Source organism: Neopelma chrysocephalum, unplaced genomic scaffold (assembly GCF_003984885.1).
Source record: "Neopelma chrysocephalum unplaced genomic scaffold, ASM398488v2 Primary Assembly neopelma1_25, whole genome shotgun sequence".
NCBI lineage: Eukaryota > Metazoa > Chordata > Aves > Passeriformes > Pipridae > Neopelma > Neopelma chrysocephalum.
Genome location: NW_020897694.1, coordinates 26,226,773 through 26,252,811, shown reverse-complemented (window position 1 = coordinate 26,252,811; position 26,039 = coordinate 26,226,773). Strand labels below are relative to the sequence as shown.

At 35.1% G+C, this 26,039-nt stretch overlaps 1 protein-coding gene across 1 annotated transcript in view; it reads left to right on the top strand.

The window, feature by feature from the left end:
• The window catches only part of DOCK9 (dedicator of cytokinesis 9), a 102,951-nt gene that overhangs the window by 32,930 nt on the left and 43,982 nt on the right, over positions 1-26,039 (top strand). The window contains exons 2-13 of the mRNA XM_027675185.1: positions 3,725-3,841; positions 6,519-6,608; positions 8,210-8,292; positions 9,394-9,463; positions 13,267-13,362; positions 14,525-14,659; positions 18,177-18,351; positions 19,059-19,126; positions 23,053-23,127; positions 23,222-23,362; positions 23,695-23,895; positions 24,039-24,161. Of these exons, the coding sequence (XP_027530986.1) occupies positions 3,725-3,841; positions 6,519-6,608; positions 8,210-8,292; positions 9,394-9,463; positions 13,267-13,362; positions 14,525-14,659; positions 18,177-18,351; positions 19,059-19,126; positions 23,053-23,127; positions 23,222-23,362; positions 23,695-23,895; positions 24,039-24,161 (1,374 nt within the window). The remainder of the gene's footprint in view (positions 1-3,724; positions 3,842-6,518; positions 6,609-8,209; positions 8,293-9,393; positions 9,464-13,266; positions 13,363-14,524; positions 14,660-18,176; positions 18,352-19,058; positions 19,127-23,052; positions 23,128-23,221; positions 23,363-23,694; positions 23,896-24,038; positions 24,162-26,039) is intronic.

Here is a 26,039-nt window from a genome sequence, read left to right as displayed (position 1 = left end):
TGTAGAAGAGTCTGAGAGAGAATCTGCTTCCTTGCACTGTTTTATGTTTGGCTAAATGCCAGTATCAGCATGCTGTTTATTGTTTTCTTTTTTTGTATCTGGTTCAAACTGATAAAACATCCTCTTCCTTTTGAATCTGATGAACAACTAAGAAAGCAATGAGTAACATTTAGGAGAAACGTGAGGAAGCAAACTCTTCATAAATTTTTACATAAACCATATTTCTGCCAATCAGGTACCTTATTGATTAAATAGGAGAGATCTGTATTCAAGACCTCAGCTACAGTGAGCTTTAGATTCTATAAAAGCTTCTAATGAGGGAGGATTCTGTTTCTTTTTTTAAATCTTGTGTTTACAGCATGCAAACAAAATGTAAGCAAAGATTTTATTCTTTTAAGATTCCTTTTCACAAAAGTTATGGTTGTGGTGAACCAGTTCTGTGACTACAGGATAGAGAGAGGCATTTGCAATGAATTGGCTGATTTTTGAAGCTGCAGTGTATGTATCTTTGGTTTTTGAATTAGATGTGTTAGAGAAGTGATTTGTATGTGTGTGTGCATGCCCATGAAATAATTTTAGTTACATTGGCTTTAAAAGTAATCTTTTTCCTCTATTTTTGCCAGTAAAATGAGAGAATCCAGAACTAACTTTCTTCCAGTCTTCATATATCATCTTTGCAAGAGAACTAACAGGATGTAGCTCTTCAGCACCAGGGAGAAGTGGAAGAGAATGCTGATTATATGCAGCACCATGTAAAAATCCACTACCCCTTTGAGATGACAACTTTCCCTTGCTACCAAGTTGTGGAATTGGTGCTGTGATCTAACTGCTTGCTAGTTCAGATAGTAGATGTCCTGAAATGTGAGCTTTCTGACTGTATTGACCACACTAATGTTTATTCTCTCCTTTGAAAAGTTCCCCAAATTGCCACAAGTGGTCACACAGGCATCTGATCAGCATTTCAGAGCCACAATCTGGCTGAAAGCTCACTAGTTGGAAGGAACTCTCTCAAGCCAGATCACCTTCTAATCTGTCACAAAAACTCTGGCTCAGTTGCTGGTGTCAGTGTGAGAAAGCTCAGGAACGTGCTGTGAGAGGGAGGGTCCATCTAGGTTCAGCCCTGCTTTCAATTAAGCCAATTGTGAAGCCAAATCTTTTTAGCTAACCAATGAAAACTGATTGTAGACACAAATCAAGTGGTCTTTCTCTACTGCTCATTTTTTAGGCACAGCTTAATTTGCAGTATTCTTTTTTCCTTCTCCTAAATGGTGAGAATGCTGCACCACTCTCAAACCAACCTGCCACCACAGAATATTGTGTATCATTTCTCCTGACAAACCCTTGAAAAGGAGTGGTCACGTGGTAAAGGCCAACTTGACCAAATGGAGTGACTTGGCCACTATATTAGTAGTCTCTAAACCTTGCTTTGACATAAGAATGTTTTGCATAAGAGCTCAAAAGCTTAGTGATTGGCAGGGTCTTCTTGCTTGCTTGATAGGTAGAGAGAAACCTGTTACACTCTAAGTGGGAGAAAGGAGAGCAAAGGGTGCCTTGTTTTCTGAATTATGTGTTAACATGTACTTGCTTTACAGAGCAGTAAAATTTGAAAGGCTTTTCCTTTATCCCTGTTATCCCTGTCTCGTGCTTAAGGAAGAAAATTTATTCCTTAGTGAAGACTTGGAGAGGGTAGGTGAAGTTACTGGAATTTCTTTGGAATCAGAACTGATTATGACAATCTCTTGGACGGGGCTGCTCGACCTGAAATTTTGTGAAGGGTTAATTTAGCAGAGTCAGTGTCTAGGAAGTGTTTCAAATAGTTGGGTAAAGAAGGTGCTGAGGAAGTTTGCCATTTCATTAGTTGGAGATTCCTTTGAGTCTGAACACTCAAATGTAAACTTAACAACAATTTTTCTTGCAACTATAGTATTTTGTATAAATAGTACATTAGCAAAAATATAACCTTTTCTTTGGTTGTGTTTACCTGCTTTTCTTATGCTTTTCTGAGCTAAATGGTCCAACCACTTCAACTCAGATGGGTGCACTAACATAAACTTAAGCCTTTTCTGGTGGACACCGGTGTTAGTTTATGGCTTTGTGATAAATCATGTTCATGAACAAGAGGAGAAGATGTAGCAGCAGTTGGGGCTTAGGTGCTAAGGTCTTAAAGTGTGTCAGAGTACAATATAGAGCAAACTGAACAGCCGTTCTCCATCTCCTCTGATGAGAAAGATGTCAAACTCAACATTATAATTTTCCACCATGGTTCCTAGAAGTATTCGTCTGTGCTGATCATGTTGTTATATAGTTTATGAACTAAATCCTTCCAGTGTGATTGTAAATGGTAGTTATTTTTGTTGACAAAGCTACATTTTGTTCATCATTTTTGGTAAATTTATTTCCACACTTGGCTTTTTTTGCCCGTTCAGATGTTATGCTTTGTTATGTTCTCACATTTTTCCTAACAGTAAAACTACTGTGTGGTCGATATGAGGGAATGTTCAGTATTTTTTGAGTAGCCTGTGAACTAAGCCTGAAAACTTTCTCTGAGTAAAGCTTTCCTAATTCCTTGAAAAATTTATTTGGTTCGCTTTTGGATAAAGAAAGCACCTCTAAGGTTTCTCAGGAATATTATTAATATACTAACGATTTATAGTGGTTACTGATAAAGATATTTGTTCTGTGCAGTACAACTAGAATCTGAAAGGTTATTGTCTTGAGTTATACAAAACTATATATAAAGCTTGTCTTGTCTGTTTACCTATAGCGATGGCAGAAGGTGGCCTTGCTGCTCTATTATGGTTAATATATCTTACATTGAAATTAGTACCAATGACTTTAAGAAAGCATCAATTGTAAACTCTCTTATAACTGCTACTTGTAAGAAATTGTAATTTTACATCCAATAATGTGGTGCACAATTTTAGTTACAGAAAGTGCAAGCTAGATTGTAACTCCAGCTTTGCATTAGTTTGCACACACTGAGGCAGTGCTGCCTCATTCAGAGCTCTGCCTAAATCTGCTTTGCCTGCCATCTGACCACTTAACAACGCTTGGCAGGGTGAAGGTTTTTCTCTATGTGATTGTGCACAGGCAGCTGTAATGCCTTGACTGCGGTAAGGGGTTTTTATGTTGAATCAATGCCTAGTAACTGAAGAAAGCTACTTGTGCAATTAAGAGGAAGTAGATGGCCTATGGGAATTTTGAAAAAACTAAAGAGAAGGAGGAATGTCAATTAGTCTACCCCTACTGCAGGTTACTGCTGAATTAAAAGAAAGCTAGATCTTTGCGCTAAGATTGTTTTCATTCCTGCTAAACCCAGATCAGGGCTTTCAGGGCAGTATCAAACAAAGGCAACCGCCATGATAAGAGACTAGTAATTTCTTTATAAGGGCAGTCACCAATATAAGAGACTAGTAATTTCTTTTTTTTTTGTTCTGTGAGAATACTTACATGATTATTCTGATAAGCTCTGACTTACTGTGTTTTATGAAGTATTGCTTCTTCCTTCTGAGGCAAACAGCATCCTTGTCTCTAATTATCAATTGGATTTATTTGTATGATGTGGTATGACATAAAGTCTGCATTTCAAATACTGTATGTTTTTGATGTAGACAAAATATAATTCTGCCAATCTTTAAAAGAGTAACTACTTAAAATGAGTCAACAACTGTCATTTTTCCTCAATATACCTGAATTCATTTTGCCTTTTTCTTTTTTCCCCCAGGCAAAACCAAAGCTCATAGAACCGATAGACTATGAAAATGTCATTGTTCAGAGGAAAACACAGATTTTGAATGATCCTTTACGTGAGATGCTACTGTTCCCTTATGATGACTTTCAGGTAATTTAATCCTTCCCCTCCCTTCCCCGCCCCCACTTCCTTATTATTATTATTTTTTGATAAAGACAAGTTTTTAGCAGGAGTAGATGTGAGATGATAACTTCCTATCTGTTGTTTCTCAGCGCTCTTTAGCTACAAAAAAACCCACACAAACTCTTTTACCTTAGTCCTGTTACACTGCTTAATTTATTCTGTTGGGTACAGAAGAAGAAATAGCACAATTTCTTCATCTGTTCAGATTATAAGGTCTGCTTCTGCAACTCAGCAATTTTATTGCCTTTTGGAGTAGATGATCAGTCACTGTTAGATATTCCTCCCTCCCTTTCTGATGTTCAAAAAAAGCATCTGCTTTTTGTTATTCTTTAATTCTTAAACTGATTTTTTCCCCCCCCTTCTTAGTAACAAAGGGCATGAACCTGCTCAAATGCAATCTGCTAGTCTGAGCTGCATGCTTCCAGCCAAAACTGGGTTTTGGCAAAATACACTCTTAATAACAGGCTTCTGACTTGACTAAGCCAGACTTAACTAAGATTTGTGATTGTCTTGTTGTATTTCTTTTTAAATTACCTGTTTATCTAAATAAATAGTTTATTTAAGTATACTCTTTTTTTTTTGGTAATCTTCTTGTAGATCTAGTTAGGATGACTACGAAGTATCTTAGAAACTGGAGTTGGAGTAAATAGTGTGGAAAGTCTCTTAGACACATGCCCATACCTGCAGTCAAAATATCTGTGTTTGCAAAGTATGCAGGCACCTGAACATTCTGTAAATTAACTTTATTCAGCCAAGTAGCTGAAGCTAAGCTTGTTTATCATGGGAAAGGTTGGTGATTAGTTGTTGTATTTCTACAGAAGGGCATCTGAAGTCCCATAAATTACATGTTGAACTTTTAATGAATTCTCTCTGGCTTGAATGCATCTGGACTCTGTTTATAATATAGTCTGAGGGCTTCTTTTTCATTGTTTCCTACATGAATAACTCTACTTGTAGCCTTCCCACTCTGAGCTAAAAAATTTAGGTTTTGGGAAGCTACAGGTATTTAGAATAGTTTGGGTTTCATGTGTTTAATTGAAAGTTTAAAGCAAGACTTCTTGCAGAAGAAGTTGTACTGATATTAATGTTCAAACACTGGATCACTCGTGATGATGCCCTATACCAGGTGTTGGCTTTGGGACTGAAGAGCAGGAATAGGCTACACTACCCAAATCCCCTTCTGTATTGTGCCTCTTCAGTATCACAGCTCAAGAGGAGTCCAGTTTACTTATGCCAAGTGTTCTCTTATCTGATTGACTAGTTCACTTATCAGGGTCATTTTGGTGAACAGCTCTGAATTATCACTGGAGAAGAAACAAACCTATCAAGAATATCCTCAGGCATTTTGTTTGGGCAGTCTGGGGAGGTGTCTGAAGTGTTCAACTGCTGTTTCATGTGACCTCTTCTGCAATTCTTATCCTCAGGCCTGTATGAGTGAAGCTAGTCCGTGTTACATCAGATTTCCTTCAAGTAGTCACAGTTTTGGAATATAGTCAGTTTTTCTGTTTCTTTATCTCTCACCACTATAATATCTGAACATTTTCTGGATTTTCCCTATACAGTCTTTGTCAGAGTCTCATTTTATACTTGATTTATATGAAGACTGGTTTCTTCTACCAAACTGCATTATCAGACTTTTATTTCTTTGGAACACTGGCTAGCACAAACTTACTCCAAATATTTTTATTGTACACATGATTCTTCAGTACTACTTTGATCTATCTAGCTTGTTTCCAACAACACAAAGCATTTATATCTGTCATTCAATGTATTAAGAAAATATTACTAAGTCAGAGAACAGAAAACCTTAAGTGCTTATTATTTTTTTTGCAAGTTAAACCTTTTAACCCTGTGCAGTTTTCCATAATCATATTTACAGGTTTTACAGAATCATAGAATGTTAAGGGGTTGGAAGGGACCTTAAAGATCATCTAGTCCCAACCCCTCTGCCATGGGCTGGGACACTCCCACTAGCCCAGGTTGCTCAGGGCCCCATCCAGCCTGGCCTTCAACACTGCCAGGAATGGAACCTGCCCTCTTTCAGTTTGAATCCATTCCCCCTTGTCCTGCCAAATAATCCCAATACAGGCTAAGTTTACATGTAGCAAATAAAATGTGGGTATATTCCACCCAAATTAAATTTGCCTTTACAAAGTTATCCCAGTGTTATTTTTAAGGCATTTTGGTGCTTAGCTTAGACATTCATTACTTTTGGATTTAACACACTTTCACTTAAAGCTCTTGGCTTTTATTTAGTACAAGTTAAGTACTTCTGAAAATAGATTTTATGCCAGCTTTGCAGAAATGAAACTAAATCCAGGTCATTCTATGAGAAGGCACATCTTCCGTAGAAGAAAAGCAAAAAAAAAGTCCAAGTAATGTTCTCATTTTAAAGAGCACAAAGTAAACTGGTCAAATAACCAATTTTGAAATGTTCAAAGAAATTTCTTTATGACTTTTTTCCTTTTAAATCTATTTTATGTTTTTTATGTAGTAAATTCCCATTAATTGGCTATTCTGAAACATCATATTCACAGGATTTTTTCTGCTGAGCTTTTCTTTGTTAGATATAACTGAGTGTTGCCATAATTTGTCATCTTTCCTTCAGTTGCAAGTTTCATTAATTGCTTTTGTTGTCTACCAGACAGCATTATTGCAGCGGCAGAGTCGATACGTTCATTCAACAGTTCCTGAAAATGCAGAGAAGGAAGCTCAAAGCTTGTTTGTAACTGAGGTAAAATTGAAATTGCATGTGGCTGTGTGTAATAACAATATTATACCTGAATTGTTTTTCTTCTGCTTCATTTGCTATTTTAAAAACAAACAGAAAAATAAGCTCTGAAAAAAATTAAATATTTATTGCCTTTTATTTGTCAATGATTTCAAGGGAAAATTTCCAGGGAAACTTAGAACTGTTTTCCACTGATGGCTGGAAAAGAAGGGTTAGCGGATAGCTTTGAATTGTTTTGTATCTATAATTGGCTCTTGGAGATGTTTCTCTTCCACCTTCTTTATTCTTTTGGCTTTCCCAGATGAACATGGATGATTTCCATACGTGATATTGTGACCATTAGTAAATCTTGCATGAATCGTTGTGACTTGTTTTTCCTGATAGATTCTCTCACACCAGCCATTCTTAGTTTGTTCATAATAATCATGTACAGTTTGCTGGAACAGAGGTATTCATAACTGTAACATTTGCAGAGGCCAAAATTCATTATGACTGCTCAACTTGTATGTAGAAGAAACAATCTCAAACCTAAAGTTTCTCAAAACTGTTTGCTTATGTTGTCATTCCTTTGGTTCTATGTGGTTCCATTTCATTTAGGGTTTTGTGGAAGCCTTTAAGGCTTAAAAGGTTTAAAATTTTTGTCTTTTTTGTGTTATCTACTGGTTTTATGATATTTTAACATTTAAAACAAGTAAATGGCTGTTGTAATTCCAGTAAAACTGAAGGAGTTCCAAATAGCTGAATCTACCTCAAAGTGATTTATTCACAGTGATACATATCCTTTATACCTAACCTAAACATTTCTAAGATAAAATTGAAGGGAATAGACAAGAAGGGAGGAATGTCATAGGTAACTGATGTAGTTAATTCAGTTTCTGCAGAATCAGTTGCTTGGCAAGTATTAAGCTTGTATTTTGAAATATAAAGAAAATATTTGTGATTTATTAGATGCTATGTTAGCGTACATGTAGGTTTATTTGTATAACGTAAAATATTGTGTGGAATGGTTTCTGTCAACAGATTTTGTCAGTTTTATGTTACTTTGTTCAAAGCCAAGATAAATCAGTACTTTTATGTTATGACAATATGGGTGGAGTCAAATGGTATTTCCTGTAATCTGGATCAGAATTTAATGACATAATTGCTTTTCAACCACTGCAAGCGTGGAGTTTAAATTTAAATGTTAATTTAATTGCACTAGAAGTATAAATTTAAGAAAAAGATGTTTTTATTTTTCTGTATCTGTACATGTGAAATTGAAATTGAGTTTTCTAAAGGCTCAGTTGCTTTTTCAGCTGTAGTGAAATGCTGCTTTAACTTTTTGGACAACTGAAGATGGTTAATCCAGATGCTGAATGCATTCACCATATAAAACACGTCTTGTGGATGATAACATTCTATTGAAAAATATAATTTGTTCCAAAAAGCTATATTGCATTAGGCTATTGGCAAAAGAAAGAAAGTGTAGAGAATTTGCAGAGGTTGACATGTAACCATAGTAGTTCATAAACAGCCATATTTTATGAGGTTTTCTTGTGTTATGCCTAGTGAATACCTTTAATCCTTTTCCAGTTAATACTGATATTTGGTTTTCATTAAAACAGTGCATCAAAACCTACAATTCAGACTGGCACGTTGTTAACTATAGATATGAAGATTACTCAGGAGAGTTTCGACAGCTTCCAAAGTAAGTATGTTATCTAATGGTATAATAAATTGAATTTGTGAAGGAACTTTAACTGTATTTAATATAAACTTATTTATTACAGAAGTATATTAATACATGTAATATGTAAACTGAAATATGCTATATCAATGTTTAATAGTCAGTAGAGATGATAAAGGTTTGTTGGGTGGAATTTATATTGATGAACTTGAACCTTAAAGTCTTCTTCAAGCATTTTCTGGAAAGGTACTGTAATAATATTGCCTTACTAATAGGCAAGTCAAAACAAGACACTGTTTCATTGACAATGTGATTTTAAGTATGATAACTAAAACAGACTAATGTTTAGATGAAACTAAAATGGTAATATCCTGTTTCCATAGCTTCAAAGGCAGCTTTTGGAACTCCCTGTAGGAGCTCAGGGAATAGAACCTAACCAAGATGGTTAGAGCAGGTTTTCACAGGATGATTCAAAGTAAAAGCTTAATCTACATCTGTTACAGACATTCTAAACCATCTGCTAGAGAAATCTTTTCATACTTTTTCAAAATTTTCTAGGGAGAGTATAGAGATTAGAAACTTAACTTAAAATGTTTGATAATGGCTAAATACTCTGAATACCCCAACTCTGGAAGATCTGTGTCTTCCCTAACTACTCTCCTGCATCTATCAGTTAAGAAATAGTTATCTTTCCCTGTGAGAAGTTCCGATACACTCACAGGTTTTGTACAAGTCAGCACCTGGTTTTTACTTGCCCTTAACAGAAACCACAATAGTCAATAGGAATTTAAATAAATGCATTGTCCAGCAAGGAGCCAATGGTTGCAGGTATGAATTCTTGCTCCTAAGATATGAGGAGTGCAGTGAATGAGAAAGCACTTGTTCTCTTCGGTTACACATTAGGACAGCGACAAGCAGAACAAAAGAAAGACTGTGGGCAGATGTACAAATGAGGCAAATTGATGTCTAAGAAATATACTTAACGAAAATTACATGCTTTTACTTAATTATTCTTGTACCTTTGCCTCTTCAGTTAGGAAAAGAAGATCTTAGTTTTTGCAGCTATAAAATGTGTAACTAATCACAAAATTCCTAGTACTTCAGAAGGTTTTTCTTTCCTAGTAAAGGGACAAAATCAGAGAAGCTTCCTGTTCATTTATATGAAGTGGATGAAGAAGCAGATAAAGATGAGGTGAGATAATTGTAATTCCTTACTTTCTCATGTTTTCATTAAAGAGTGTTGGGTGTGTAGAGGTTGCGAGTTTAAGTGTTAATGTCAGTAAATGAGACAGAGATTAGCTTGAACCACTGCATTGGGAAACAAATTAGCTATTTTGTCTATCTCCTTTCAAATAGCCTTGTTCTCCCGAGATCTGTCATGTAAACAGAAATTTGACAGATTGTGAAATTGAAGTTTTAATACTTGGTGGTGTATAATCCTTCAGCTTTCATAAAATCTGTCATGTCTTAGACTGTCTCTATGTAAGAGAGGTTTACAGAGAGAAATGTTTCACGCGGTTTAATCATGAAGTTGCGTAAAATCATAGGTGCATGTGTTCCAACATGACAGCACACGCACTTAAATAGCATACAGTGTGAGTTAAAATTAGTTTGTCACAAATCTGAGTATAGGGTAAGAGCTGGAGAGCTATCATGGAAACAAAATCTTAAAAACATTATCTAAAAGTCTAAGTATTTTCTCTTTTGTCATTGGCTTAGGGAAACCAGAGATGTATAGCCTCAAGCAATTTTCCAGTATGTTTCAAATGACAAAGACTTTTTTTCAGCAACTGCCTCTGTTATTTTTGTGATTTATTTCTTTTTTTACCACACCCTGTTTCGAAACACAGTGCTTGAATGCCACTGTTTTCTTTTCTGAGCTCTTACCTCTCAAAAAAGAATTAAAATAATTTTTCTTTTTTATAGTTTTAACCTCTTGACAATTACTTTGCTTCTAAATTCCTGATGTTGAAAGCTGCTACACATGAAATAAAAGGATTAAAACTGAAGAAGTAGGTTGGGGAATTCATCTGAGTAGATAGATTCCTGAACAGATAGTTATGGGATGCCATTTATCCAGTGCTGCTATTAATCTGAACTGTGATATTTGGCCAAATAATTTCTTGCATCTGTATCCAAAACTTCCTATATGTAGGATGGCAATAGTCATGATTTCTACTATACTGAAATTTAAAAGACTTGGCATTTTTTACTGTGATAATATTTCTGACAACAGAAGTGTTTTAGAAAACAGTGAGTTAAACATTAAAAAACTAAATTAATATATAATTGACTGTAATTGTTTCTAGTAAATATACTTATGGCTAGAGTTAGTTAAACACTGAAAAACTATAACTTGACTATTAGCAAGTGGTATGTATTTTACTAGGAAGTACAAGTGGAAAGGACTTCCTATTTCCTTCTGTCCAGTTTCCTGTTAGAGCAGGCAAGAACAGAGTGTCTCTTTCCAAAGTGCAGTCACTGGAGAACAGGTCTGCTGCTCTTTGAGGAACTTGAAGTATAAACACAAGAAAAAAGCAAACTAGGAAGAAAAGGGAAATTAATAGGACAATAGGGGGAGGGGGACCATAAATTCTTTCATCGAGGGAAGAATTAATGCAAGAGGTTTTTCTTTCAAACATTAACATCTTTCTATGCCAAAAAGCACAGATGCAAATCTCAGATTGAAAGTTGTTTGGTCTTCTTTTTGTTTCACTTTTGTTTGTGTTTGAAGAAAGCTGATTTATTATGAGAATGATCGAAAACAAGAAGCTACAAGTGATTAAAACTTGGAGGACAATCAGATAGAGATTAGTTTAATCATGCATCTTTAAAAAGGAGAGAATTACCTATCCAAAACTATTTTGGGCTATCGGGCCATCAGATTAATGTTTGTAAATGGAATTTTTAAATCTACTATGTGATCAAGATAGGGGATTGTTTTTGTTGAAACAGTTGCTGTTGAAGTAAACTTTGAAGCCAAGTTTGTGGGAAAGATAATTAAAAAAACTTAAGCACAGTGTGCAGCAGTTATGATAAAAGTGAGGAAATTACCTTACCAGCTGGAAACAGGAAGTATGATTTCAGTGTAAGAGTCATGTGTTAACAACTGGTCTCTGGGTTCCTTTGTATTACCAGATGGTCAACTGGAAAGATTCAGAAGCTTTTTGGCTCTGTAGGCAGGAGTTATGCCTGACAAAAAGATATGGTGTAACTGGAGAAGCCCAAACGATGATCAGTTTTATTGTTAGAAAACAGCATGCAGCTCAGCAGAGTTGGGAAACTGTGCACCTCAGAGACTGGGAATTGGGAAAAGAGTCTTAAGGGAGCTGAGCTAAATCCTAATTTTTATTTACACAGGTAATGTAGGAGTTTTTGTAATGTCAGATGATCCTAAGTTTGGTTTGTGAAGTTACAGATAAGCATTGTTTGTTTTGTGCCAAATTTTGACAGTAACTCATGATCTACTCATCATCTCACACTTGTAAAGGTGGTTTTACATCACCCTTTCCTTTGGAGTTAATTCATGCCAGGTGAAGAATCATAGTTGGAAACCCCATGTTTTAAGTTATCTCTGTATCTTGATTCTTGTACAAGAAAAATGGTTATCTAGGTAATACAATAAGGGTGGGGACTAGTGACTTGAAAATATGAAACAAGACCACTGTATTGCTTGGACAGTGAGGCTCACTGAGGCAAATGAAAATTTACTGAGTATTTCTGGTGTATGCTTTTGAAGCATTATATCAGATACTCTGAGAGTTGGTGACCATGTCATCCTTAATGAGCCTAACTTCCATAGTGCCAAGCTGACTGTCAATTTTGAAGGAACAGATTGATGCATCTTTTGCCTTCTGTTCACAGTTTTTTGAAGTTCACATGTGCATATGCATATGAATATGCAAGCTAGATAGATTAAATAAGCTGTAAATAAATTGCCTAGTAACTTTTTACAGAACATTCCTTGATTTAGTTCCAAAAACTAATTCATATTATTATATTTGGGTAATAAATTACCAGGAGTATTTATCTTCTAGATGGTTGAAAATCTTCCTACATGTCTAATTCATTAATGGTTTTGTTTCAAAATTGGTTATGTCAACTGGAAACCATGGTAAAGTCAGCTTGGGAGTACTCTAAAAGATTACGTGGAACTGGTGATTTAATATTTATTCTGTGGCAATTATAAATCTGGCTTCTTGATCTGATTTGATAGCAGTGTGCTGGGTTTTGGTAGTTATTGACATCCTAAGGGTTTCAATGCAGTTAGTCATTTCCATCAACTGGCAGATTGGTGTGGTATACAGGCACACTACACAGGTATACAGGTGTGATGTGTGATGCATGCATTGGATCTACTGTTTGTGAACTTGCCATTGGTGCCAAGTTTGGTCCTGTTCTCTTTATAAAGCTTTGATTCTGATCTGTAAAAGGGCAGATCCAATTCAAGAATTCAAGACTTAGTTCTCTGTAAATTTTTAAGTAAGTAATGTCTTCGAAGTACTGCATATAAAACAAAATGATTTGAGAAATCTCGATTTTGGAGAGGCATGTATTTGCATTGTTCTTTTTGGCAATAGAAATTGGTAAAAATTCATGTGCTTCAAGATTAGAATATATGAAAAAGGTTGCCATGTCAATGTAAGTGAATGTTTTGAGTGTTTCCTCATTCCACTATTTCAATGGGATTTATCTTGACTAACATTTAGCTATCTATAAGCTGGATCATCCTTCTGGCCATAGAGAAAGCCTGTATAAGTGGCCAGATTACATATTAAAAGTTAGATTAGGTTGATTTCACCCTAGGTCTTTAAATGAAATAATTAGAAAGCTACAGAATTTCAGCGGGGACTCATGGTACATTATCATTACATTATGAACGTAGTTATTCCAGCCTCTAAAGTGACTTCTGAAATTTTTGATAAATACTACACAGACTGTGATACAAAACTTTACTTTTTTCTTCTTCCTCCATCTTCCTTTCTTCATCTCCAGGATGCAGCATCTCTTGGGTCTCAAAAGGGTGGAATAACAAAACAAGGATGGCTGCACAAAGGCAATATGAATAGTGCAATCAGTGTGACAATGAGAGTAAGTTTAAGAATATCTTATGCATGGTAAAAAACTGAACACCAATATTAAATGTCCCTGTGCCTTTGAGAAGTCAATTTGTATGTGGATTAGTTCTAGAAAAAATTGTGTGGCATGAAAGAGGGAAACTTTTATGTAATTTATATATCTGAAATCTTGCTATCCTTTTATTACACATAAATTGGGAAAAAAAAAACATGAAAAATCTGATATGTGGGAGAAGTTAAATTTTTTTAACTGTACCCTTGTGTGATGGTAGTAGAAAAAGGACTGTGTAATAGGAGGAGGGGTTTTTGTTTGTTTGTTTGTATTGCCTCCTTTTATATAAAAATATAGGGTTTTTATTTGCCTCTTCATTTAGAAACAAACTCTAATTGTTTTTATGGTTGTCACAATAAATACCTATTGTGTATAATATTGTCAGTTACGAGTATTGAGACCATGTTGCTGAGAACACAGCTGTGTTGGGCAGGGCACGTCTCAAGGATGAAGGACCACCGCCTCCCTAAGATCATAGTCTACGGTGAACTTGCCACTGGCTGCCGCAAGAGAGGAGCCCCGAAGAGAAGATACAAGGACTCCCTGAACCAACATCTCAACCTTGACCAGATTGATCATCATCACTGGTCTACTCTGACCTCCAGTCGGGGGGTCTGGAGCCACACTATCTATAACGCTGATGCTTCCTTTGAGAACACACGCAGAACCATTTTTGAGGATAAAAGACAACGCAGAAAGAATCGTCTCTTGCCAATACTGCCTAAGGAAACTTTCTGCTGTGCCTTTTGCAACCAGACTTGTCTATCTCGCATTGGCCTTTTTAGCCATCAGCGCGCTTGTAGCAAACGTGGATGGAATCCTTCCCAAATCTTCGTTCGTGAAGCCTAGCCGTGATAATATTGTAGAGGCAGTTTTAGATATTCTTCAGTAGGTCAAAAATACTGTCACATTGTATATACAATCCTGCTGCAGATACTTATAAGTTAATTTTCTTTATTTAATCATTTCTGTTTTATTTTCTGAGGATACTGATTAGGTTGTTTGTCAGTAAAAGCTCTTTTTCTATTACCTACTGTGTAAATAGCACTTATGGGTATTGTAATATGAAGATGGTTAATACTGGTGTTGTAACTGCTTTTCTTTCCTCCTTTCTTTTCACTAGTCATTTAAAAGAAGATTTTTCCACTTAATCCAACTTGGTGATGGATCCTATAATCTCAATTTCTACAAAGATGAAAAAATATCAAAAGAACCAAAAGGATCAATATTTCTAGATTCATGCATGGGAGTAGTTCAGGTAATTATAATTATTCTGCCTGTTTTCCAGTTAATTCTGGATTTGATGGTAAATGCAATTTCTTTCAAAATACAGATAAATGTTTTCATATGTAGATAAGTACCTATTATGCAGAGGAACAAATATACATGCTGCATCTTGCAAAAGCAGTGAACAAGATTTCAAGGGGCAGGAGACTGAATTTTTAAAATCTTTCTGAAAGGAACATAAATTACTAGTTGATGTTAAGTATCAAACCAGATTTTAAGGAAAACGCACAAAGAACCCAAAACTTAAATCATGGCAAATTAATGACAGCACAAAATTGAAGTTCATTTCAGTTAGATTCTGTGCTAACATGAGCTGTAAAATTTTTTTCATAGCTTCTTGTGTGGGATTTTTGTTGTGGGAATTGTATTAAATTCAGTCACCCTTCCAGATGCTTTCATTTGACCTTTATAATGTTACTTTTCTGTGCTTTTCTTTATTTTTAAAAGTTAAGGGCTTTGGTCAAATGTTTGTCAGTAACAAGTGCCAAAGAAAAGATTGTTTTTCTTTTTCTTGTGATTCTGTTATGTATTTATAGTACAGCCTGTAACTGTTCTGTTAAGCACAGCATACCTGGAAAAAACACTTGGGTTTTAGTACTTTTTTTTTAACTCTCATGGAAGTGGGTGAAGTTTAATAAAAATGTATTTCTTAAATAATATTTTTTTAGTATAAGGTTGTTTGATTTCAACAAAGAGATACAGCAGTTGTACAGAGAATTTTTTTTCCCCAAATATTGTAGTGATGTTTTTGATACATATTTAATAGGCAATTTGCATTGAAATCTTAGAACTGTAATAAATTTAACCATATTGCGAGTTCTATATACAATTTTACAAAAATTTTTTTGTCTTAGAGATACAATTCTGGCCTACTCCACTGAAATGAGTTTGATTTGTGTTTTTAAAACAAACCAACAAACAAAGAAGGGGTTCCTAAACTCAGTTGTAGTCTCGTCAATGTATATAAATACCTGAGGGGAGGGTGCAAAGAGGACAGAGCCAGGTTCTGCTCAGTGATGCCCAGTGACAGGGCTGGAGGCAGTTGGCACAAACTGAAACAGAGGAGCTTCCCTCCGAACATCATTTTTTCATTGTGAGAGTGACTGAGCATTGGCAGAGGCTGCCCAGAGAGCTTGTGGAGTCTCTATTCTTGGAGATCTTCAAAAGCTTCCTGGACATGGTCCTGTGCCAGCTGGCTCTAGTTGGCCATGCTTGAGGAGGGAGGTTGGATGAAACGACCACTAGAGGCCCCTTCTAACCTCTAACCATTCTATGATTCTATGGTTTTGGGGTTTAAAACCTGAAAATCTCCTTTTTTCTTATTCGTACTTTCGTAGTGTTCATACTTTCTGTTCTGTCAGTTCAATTCAAGTAACCTGAAGTTTCCTCAGACTCTTCCAGAAGCTTGCTTTTTTAAAAAAAAAATTATTACTATTCCTTTGTTCTTGAGTAAAACTGTCCTTTGGATGGTTTAGAATTAATAGCTGGCTTGTGTCTCAAACACTTATACTGTATTTTACAGTACCATCAGTGTTCATCTTGGCATCTGGTTTTCAAAACTGTGTGTAAAAATTTGAAACTAGTTATGAATCAGCATCAGATGCAAAATCAAAACCAGTTAATGCTCACTTTTAAGAAACCAGGTAGTCATTCAGTAGCTAGAATAATGAGGTTTGAAAATAGCTATTATCTTCACTTGAATTGTTGGTGAGGAGCAAGTAAATGATATTTTGAATTATCAAATATTATACATAATGGCCCTATTCCAGACATGTAATTTTATTATTTTATATTATGTACTGTATCCTTTCTGGCTGATCTAATTTTACTGTTTTACTGTTACTTATTATTGGTGTTGTATTAGCATCTATAACCTCTTATGGGGGAAAAAGTGGTAGAAATTGCATTTCTATTTAACGGAAGAGAAAAATATAGTGGCCACGGTACTTTGGAGTAGTCTGACATGGAATTCATAGAAATGGTTGTTCTTAGATAGGCGTGCTGCCAGCCTTTTGTTCTCAGAACGAAACTACTTGTTTCAGAGTTAGTCTTTCCACTGAGGGGAGATAAGTTACTATTGCATTCCTATAACATTTCTCATTTCTGTTTTTGAGTTCATTTAGTACACGTGCATAATTATTTTTTCAAAGCCAGTAGATGCCTGAGAGAAAATTATTGACTTCACTAATGGCATTGAAGATAGAGCAGAGTATGCTCCTTTGTCAATAGTTGTATAAGAGGAATGCTGAATTTGTGCAATAGCAGGGTTTTGTTTGGTTGGGGTGTTTGGTTTGGGTGGATTTTTTTCCCCCCAAACTTTAATTAAGAGACAGGAATTCCCAGAATACTTTTTGGGGTTTCTGGGTTTGATTTTGTCTTGTTGGGGTTATTGTTTTAATACCAAAGTATATTGAGACTTTTCTGATCAGAGATGTGGAGCACATAATATGCGCAGTGTAACTGTTCACACAGACTGCCACATATGAAGTCATAGTTGCTCTAATTCAGTGCCTTGTGAAAACTGAGAAGTGTGATATGTACCACCTGTGTCAAGGTTTTATTCTGTGAAAGTTAGAGATTACTGTTCTTCAGATTTTTCACTTACTTCAGCACTGATTTCTACTGGTAAGACTGCCTATAGATCTGGAGTCCATACATTTGTTCATATCCTTCTTAACGGAAACTGATCTTTGGTACAAAGCTGACTGTTTTGCCAACCAGTACTTAGTCTGTTAATTGAAAAACCTGAAGTATAGTGAAACTAAAATATAATTTGGCATTTAATTTAACTTAAACAAAAATCCCTCAACCATTAATTCTGTCATATTGTTTATTGTAATGTTTATCTAATGAATTATCAATTTTAAAAATTAAATTGATGATAATACAGAAGTTTTGTTTAAGATTCATTCCCAGAAACATGAGTCAGGCTAGGTAGCATTTGAAGGCTTGATTTAAATTGGGTAAAAAGGATGACAATAATGGTTGAGGAATAAAGGAGGAACTGATTCCCAAATTCATGTATATTTATAAGACTGGCAATTCAGGGCTGATGTTGGTTATGATTTTATCTCTGGTATAAAATCCCAGTGTGCAAACAGTTGTCACTCAAATATTAATGGAGTTTTTTGCTTTTTTAATTTTTTTTCTTTAGTAGATCTTGGTTAACTTCATTTCAGATGATCTGGGTACATAAACAATTGATATTTGGAAATTTGATTTTTAGGGTTTTTTTAAGGTGATGGCAAGCAGAATGATTAAGGGAAGCTGGAAAATGAGCTGTTATCTTTCCTACTTGCCCTTATTGCAGTGGTACAAATGACTTCAGAAGGTCAAATGTCAGAGATGAAAAAGTGTAATTATAATGCACTTGTTCAAAATATGAAACTGTGTATTTCTGTATAAAATATGTGAAATATGTTTAACTTCCTTTGATTGTGGTTAGACAGTATATAAAGATATTACACAGATCTTTTATTTTCTCATAGAATAATAAAGTCAGACGTTTTGCATTTGAGCTCAAGATGCAAGACAAGAGTAGTTATCTTCTAGCTGCTGACAGTGAACTTGAAATGGAAGAGTGGATAAGCACTCTGAACAAAATCCTTCAGCTCAACTTCGAGGCTGCAATGCAAGAAAAAAGAAATGGAGAGTCTCATGAAGGTAAGCAGGGCTTCTAGCCTGAGAATGGATGGGGAGGGAAACTGGTATGAAACCAACAGTATGCATATCCAGAAGAACCTGGAAGATATTATGAAAGGTGGTTCTCTTACAAATAGCACAAATACCTAAAGGGATCATTACAGTTTAAAGTGAGATATCACATCTTTGAAGACTGTCAGAATTTAGCGTGGTGTTTACAACAAAGCCAGATCAGAAAAGGAGAAGCTTGTAGCTCTGTGAAAGACATTTTAGTCAGTGGTCCCCATTTGACCTTAGAACTGTAAGATGCTTATAAGCTAACTGAATGGTTGCTTTGTAAATCCAGTAACTGTTGGAGAGTAGAACTGGGAACCTAATGAACAGAGGGAACTTGTTTTGAAATCAAATTACAATGCATAGTGGAAAGAGTAATGTAAATTTTGTGCATTGAGTATCCCCTTTCCCCATGCAGATATCAAAATTAATATTAAAGCTGTGTTCTAGGTAAGACTACAAATAACTGCTACTATACTGATTTTTGTTACTAGTTACATCTTCCAAGAAGTCACTGCATCAAAATGTAATGATAGAGTTGTCCACAACCTGTTTATGTTAACAGTTGTCATTTTTGAGGGGGTAGGAGATAAAAAAAATAATTTTTGCTATGGAGTTTTGTGAGTACTTTGGGGGTTTTATATTTATCTTAAAATGTGGTTTTATAATTTCAGATGATGAACAAAGCAAACTGGAAAGCTCATCAAGTAGTTTTGATAACTACTATCCTGAAATTGCCAAGGTAATACATATATAGTAAATGTCAATTTAGGATATAAAATACTAAACATAAGTTAGCTACATGAACTTTAAGTAAAGGTAAGGTACTGGTTTCTAGCTTTCAGTCAGTTTGTGATTCTTTCAAAGCTTAGAAGCTCTTTTGTTAATATGGTTATTGAGCTTCTTCATTTTCTGCTTTTATAAGCAATCTAGATAGTGTCTTGAAGTTGCCTATGTAACTCTGGACATGTTATTTCAATCCAGCATGTTTTATTATAATTTTACTAATTAATTATATTTTGTATTGGTTTATTGCGTGCAGGTAAGTCCTTAAGTATTTCTGTAGAAATCTAGTTATACTGAAATCAAGTGTTATTTTTATATTTAAAAAATCCAGAGCAACTTAATAGAAGTGATGAAGTGAATGTATTTTAAGATGTTTGTATTTATAATGAACTGGCAGGTTCATGGATCATTCCTGTAGTGCCATGGTTTTTGCTTTTCAATTTTGTTCTCACAGAAGTGTGGTGGAAATTAGAATAAAATAAAATAGAAAGAAGTAGAAAATAAAAGTAACTTCCTCAGCCCATTTGCAGACTTTGTTTCAGTTAAATCAGAGACTTGCATGTTGCAATAAATTTTGTGAGTTCTGTAAAGGAGAAATTTTTGTTAAATCACCCAAGAACTGGAATTGGTGACTTTTTCTATTGAAGTTGCAGAATCCAAACTTTTTCCTGTGACTTCCTTTTTCTTCTGTGTGGTGCAGCCTGGAGTCTTGAAACTTTTCTGCTTGACCATGCTCTGGAATGCTCTCTCCTTCTTTTTTGAGGATGTCTGACCTAGTAACTACTCCTGAAGGAAGCAAAGCTTATGAACTGAGAACAAGCAAACCAAATTCTATCTATTAGGGTAGCTAATATCAAAAGATCCAGTCAGAATATGTTAACAAGCTTTTAGCACCCAAATTAGTTGGCTGACTTAATTCTTTCTGATACTGCTTTGGAATCAATTTAGCACATATACACAAAAAGCCATTATGTGATAATCTAGCTCCAGATACCTCTGTATTCGGAAATTAATTGGGATTGTGGTACATACAATCAAGGTTTCCTTGGAAGAGCTGTAAGCATCAAACATCATACTTACATGAGGCTATGAAAATTTATTTCAGAAACAAATGTAAAATTAGATGCTTTTTTTTGTACAGAAGGTTATCCTTTCTTTATAGTCAGAGTTATTGTAATGTTTAGGTTCCATATTCCTTACAGAAGGGACTTTAATTCAGGGCTGTAGCACCTGCATATGGCTTTAGGACTACAATTGCTGCTTCCTGTTTCCATAACCTTTGGATCGGAAACATGTAGCTCTTTAAGCTTAGTATTTTTCTAGTGTATTATTTTTATCACCTCTTTAAGCACTGGCTTTTTTTTTTATTATTCCATAGTTATAACCCATTTAAATTTCTGTTTCCTTCAAAATAAGTTTTTTAGTTTTCCCATTCTAGTTTATCTGTACTAAACACTACCTTTTAAAATAATGTACTGTAATGTATTGTCCTAGCCTTCTTTTTTTCCTGAGGAGAAGAACACAGAAAAGTCTGCCTGTTTTTATTGGTATGCTGTTTGTGCCTTAACTCAATTGCTTTATATAAATGCTATTTGTTTTGAGGATTTTTTTTGTCCTCTATTCTTTCTTGCACTGTCTTTTCAGCTGTTGTTTGGATTTAGTTCTTTTTTCCCAGTGGAAGCCTTACAAGGCATTGGGCCTTCTCTTAGAAGAGTTTATAGTTGCTCTATTATTTTTGTTGGTTCTAGGAGGAGAATTTCACAATAGTTGACCTCATATCCTTATGAGGAGAGAGAAATTCCTTCAGGGGGGGACTGTAGAGCACCTGACAATAAGGGAAAAAACAGTCTTCCCAGGAAGGGTTTAACCCTTGTGAGTACATCTCCAAGCCTTGATTTTTCTTTCAACAGCTGCTAGTTTATGATATAAATTAAATAAGATGGTATTTTGCACTTCAGTGCACAGATGTGCACACATGTATCTGATTCTGTCTGTCTTTCCTGCCTACTTCATATTCCTTTTATCTATAACGAAAATACCAAGAGCGAATGTAGGGGTTTTGTAGTGGATGTTTGTTCGAGTTTTTTGTTCGGTTGTTTTTGGAGTTGTTTGTTTTTGTTTTGTTTTTTAATCTTAAAATAAAACAAATTAGCCCTCTAAAATAACTACGTGACTGTCGTGTTAAGCGTGCCCAAGTACCTCCTTAACCATTACAGGTCCGCAGAATTCACTGAGGTGGGAAAATATTCTCTCTTTTATAGATGAGGAAATGAAATTAGAGTCACTGTTATGCCATAGAGAGGGTCAATGACTACATGCATTTTCTGTTCTTGACTTCTGAACACTGCCCCTGTTCTGTCAGTCAAAAATGCATACATTCGTCTTGTCTTTAGTGCACAAAACACCAAAGCCTCTAAAACTATTCAAGATGCTTTAGCTGAAACAGTTTCTGTCTTGCTCTTATGACTAGGTCATGTTCCTCCTCAGTTCTTGCCACTGATTATTGCCTTTGCAACACATGCACACAACTTTTTGCCATCTTTAAACTTCTTCATGTTCATGTATTTCTCAGTCATATCAGACTTTGCTGTTGAACAAGCAAACTCTGGCAGTACTCTGCTGGTATCGAGTGTTTGGGTCGTCTCTTTCACAGCAACTCTTGTTTTTTCTCCTGTGTGTGCTAAAGATAACAAAGTAAATTAAATGAAAACCATTAGAGCATTTTTACTCAAAATAGCCCCTCAGAAGTTTTTTTCTGTAATACATCCTTTAAACCAGATTATTTTTTAAATTTCTGTTATCAACCTAAAAATAGGATTTTGAGCTCTTAGAGATTATGTTCTTTTGTTTTGGTTTGGTTTTTTTTCTTTTTCTTGAGACATAGGAGAAGTTGCTTCAAGCTCCAGCAAAGCAGATGTAGACAGTAGATCACTTCCAGCTGATGGTCAGTGCGGAGAATTTTGAGTTTGTAACTTCTTTTAACCCATATAGCTTGATCCAAAGAGAGACACCTGTCTGTAATGTAATACTTTGTATCCCTGTTTAGCCAGCTGCTACTTTGGGAATAGCAACTCTCCTGCATGGATAATTTTGGCACATGCATATGTTCATTTGTCATGTCCTGTGACTTTAAAAATCATAGAATACTCTTTAAATAATACCTTTTTCCAAAAAAGGTAACCTGTGTATACAATCAGTTTTCACATTCTATTTTGTAGCACTTTGCTTTTGTTTTACTGTTAATAGATGGCTATCCACAAATCCCAGGCAGGATCAGTGTACAGTGAACTCTGCAAAGTAACTTTTAAGTGTGAGGGGTTTATCCTTTGGAAGTTTGGGAGGTTTTTCCAGCTACCCACAGGAAAACCACTTCTTTGGCAATAGAGCTCAAGAGAAGCAAAAAAAAAAGCAACCAAGAAAAAGAGAAAAGAAAGGGAGCTATGATGGTGTTTCTTAATTTAGATGATCTGTTGTTTCCTGAGCAATCTTATGTTCTCAGGATAACTCTGAGCTTTAACCTACAGTCATAATTTATTTTTTCATTTAAATAAAATGATGTTATGAAAGTTATTGTTTAAGGAGGGAAAGTGCTCTATAAGTTACGCTGGAGTATACTTCCCATGAGCTTGGAAGGTTACGTGTTGCTGATGTAAGTTTATAGATTTCTAGGCCTGGAAGAAAGCCTTTAGAGGAGAGGCTCTCACTTTTTACTTAAACATGGTGGAGCAATGTAAACTAAGGAGTTACAAAGCTCAGTAATGGAGAAACAAATGTGCGAATTAAAAATGTGTAAAGCTTTGAACATCACGGAAAAGAGATGACACTGAAACCCACTTTTATTTAATAGTGCAATACTAAGACTTTTATTCTTATTTTGAACAGAGTACCAGAGAAGCAGAAATCAAGCTGAAAAGTGAAAGCAGAGTTAAACTTTTTGCCTTGGATCCAGATGCACAGGTTAGACTTCTTAAAAGGAAGCAGCGGTTTTTTTGTGTTGATCATTTTGAGATGAAAACCAACTTACTGTAGTTTTTCTTTTCTCTTTTTAAAGAAACTAGACTTTTCTAGTATTGAACCAGAAGTGAAGCCATTTGAAGAGAAATTTGGAAAAAAAATTCTTGTGAGGTGTAACGATTTATCTTTTAATTTGCAAAGCTGCGTTGCAGAAAATGAAGAGGGACCAACAACAAATGTAAATAATTATTCTAATTACTTTCTGTTAATATGTCAATGAATGTCTTAATGGCAGGGATTCCTTGCTGTGATTGAGAAGTTTGTATTATGGGGATTTTTTTTCTACTCTTTTAAATCAGAATGAAAGCCTAAATCCTACAGAAAGTAACTTTGCTAGTATTTTTGCTGCATGATAGAGAAATTTTTCTTTTAGTGTCTCTTACATCTTGTTAGTAATATCTAGAGTGATGGCTGTGTTTATGAAAATGTTACTCATCTTTCTTTTGTGCACATTTTTACAGTGATATGGATACCACCAATGACACTTGATTCTTTTTTTTTAATGTCCAGGTAGAACCTTTCTTTGTCACATTGTCACTATTTGATATTAAAAACAACAGGAAGATTTCAGCAGATTTCCATGTTGATTTGAACCACCCCTCAGTAAGGCACATGATATCCAGTGTATCTCAACAAATGATGAATGGCAGTGGTGATAGCTTACACAGAATTCAAGACATTCATGAAACTGTGTTACAATATCCAAAGCAGGTAAGAACTAGTAATCTAAAGAATTAGTAGGGTTTTGGATACAAGAAAAGAGTTTTCCTATATGACTTGGATGGCTTTCTGTTATGTGTTGTAAAATGTTGCCTGCATTTTCCTTTTATATTTATTTCTCATTTCATTTCTAGGGAATATTCTCAGTCACATGTCCTCATACTGACATTTTCCTTGTGGCTAGAATAGAAAAGGTATTACAAGGAAGTATTACACATTGTGCTGAACCATATATGAAAAGTTCAGATTCTTCAAAGGTATGTTATTTTCTTCTGTAGCATGAACAAAATACTGAGGCAAAGCAGGTTGATTTTGAATTAGTAAATATCAATCAAAACCTTAGTTGTTTTCCAGTAAATTCAGATAACTACAATTTAGTAAATCAAATTCAGTTATTACTAGTAACTATTATTATATTATAGATAAAGTCTAGCATTTTATTTGAAACATTTATTTCACTTTTTCTAATTGTGACAATCTATGATTTTTATAATGTCTTTGAAGTTCAATACACTTTTGTCAAACCAGTTTAGTGTGAAAGTTTAGTTGAAAAATTTTGAACAGTGAAATATTGATCATAAATTAACTGTATATCTCTCTTAGTTAATGCATCTTATGTACTATATCATTGTTGACTTTTCCTTTGTCTCACTTTCTGATGACCATAGAGTACTGGAACTTCATCTGCACTCTTGATCATTAAGCTTTTGGTTTTATCTATAAAATGCTTTGCAGGTTTGAGAGAAGTCGAAATCACTTTTAGAAATAAACCACTGAACCATCTTAAGTTTTCAGGAGTCTCAGATGACAAAAGATTTTAATGTTCTCTGAAATGTATCTACAAAAAGTTTTTTTAGTTGCTACTTCTTGTTTGTCACTGAAGAAATAGAGGTTTGATTTTGTTGATTTACAGTTATGCTTAAATAGCTGGGCCAGGATATTAGAAAAAAGTGTTTTTGTAAGCACTGTCAGATACTGTTGACATTCTTCCTGTTTTCAGCTAGTGAAAGGGAAGAAGGAATGGTTAACTTACAGTGTCTGCAGAGGAACTGCTCTTTCCTATGGATTTACTGCTGGCCAAACTACATGTAAAAGACCCTATATTTTTCACTTGGTCTTAATATAGATCAACCTACTGATTTGCTTTTCCAGGAATGCTTGAGATTTTTTGTCAGCTATTGTTGGAAAACAGCAGCTTTGTATTTTAGGAGTCTGGTTTTGAAGTGTATGCTGATTGTTACTGAAGTTAAAACAAACCTGAACTGAGTAGCTGATTTTGGTGGCCTTGGACCTGAGCCACATAGGAAGGTTGAGCAAGCCCAAGTGTTACCACGTTGGACACTGCAGGCTAGACTTGTGCTGCCCTGTACTGCAGGAACAGCCAGTAGAAACACTGTTGGTTATATTAACTTACACTGTACATTTCTGGTATTCAATTGTTTATAATTTTATACACCTGAACACTTAGTTTGAAATTTGTTTCAGTTCTTGTTCATAGGGATTACAGTGTATTAACAAAACAGAACACTACTAGTTATATAGGCCTCCATTTGTATCAGTGCAATGAGCAAGTTCCCATTCCCTGTAGAATTACTACTCTGGACAAGGAAAAGGGAAAACAGAAGTAACAAATTCTGTAGCCAAGGAATCGCTTGTTCTCCCCTTAAAATTGATTTCATGATGATTACTTACCAAAGTTTTATGCATCCAAGTGCCATTTCCCCCTTTTTACAGGAAAGGATAATGGAGAGTTGGCTCAAACACAGTGATAGAATCAGCTCTTTATAATGTCAGCAGCATAGGTCAGACATAATATTCAGGCAGTTTTACTCTGTAGGTTGTTTTGTCTCTGACAAATAATTTTGCTCTCTGTAGACACATAGGAGAAGCTGATTTCTGGAAAAGAGAAACCCACTGCTCTGTCAGAAACTTCTGCTTAAATCAAGTGGTTCAGCTCAGTGTTGAACATCTCATACCAGTGCATTTCTAGCTCTGATTGTTGTACGTTGGCTGTATATAATGGAATTTTTTGTTAATTCAAAAGTTAACAAAATCAAAAATTTGAACTTTTAATGAAAACAATATTGCAATATTCTGTGTGTATTTGTAATACAGGTATTGCAGAGTATTGTGTT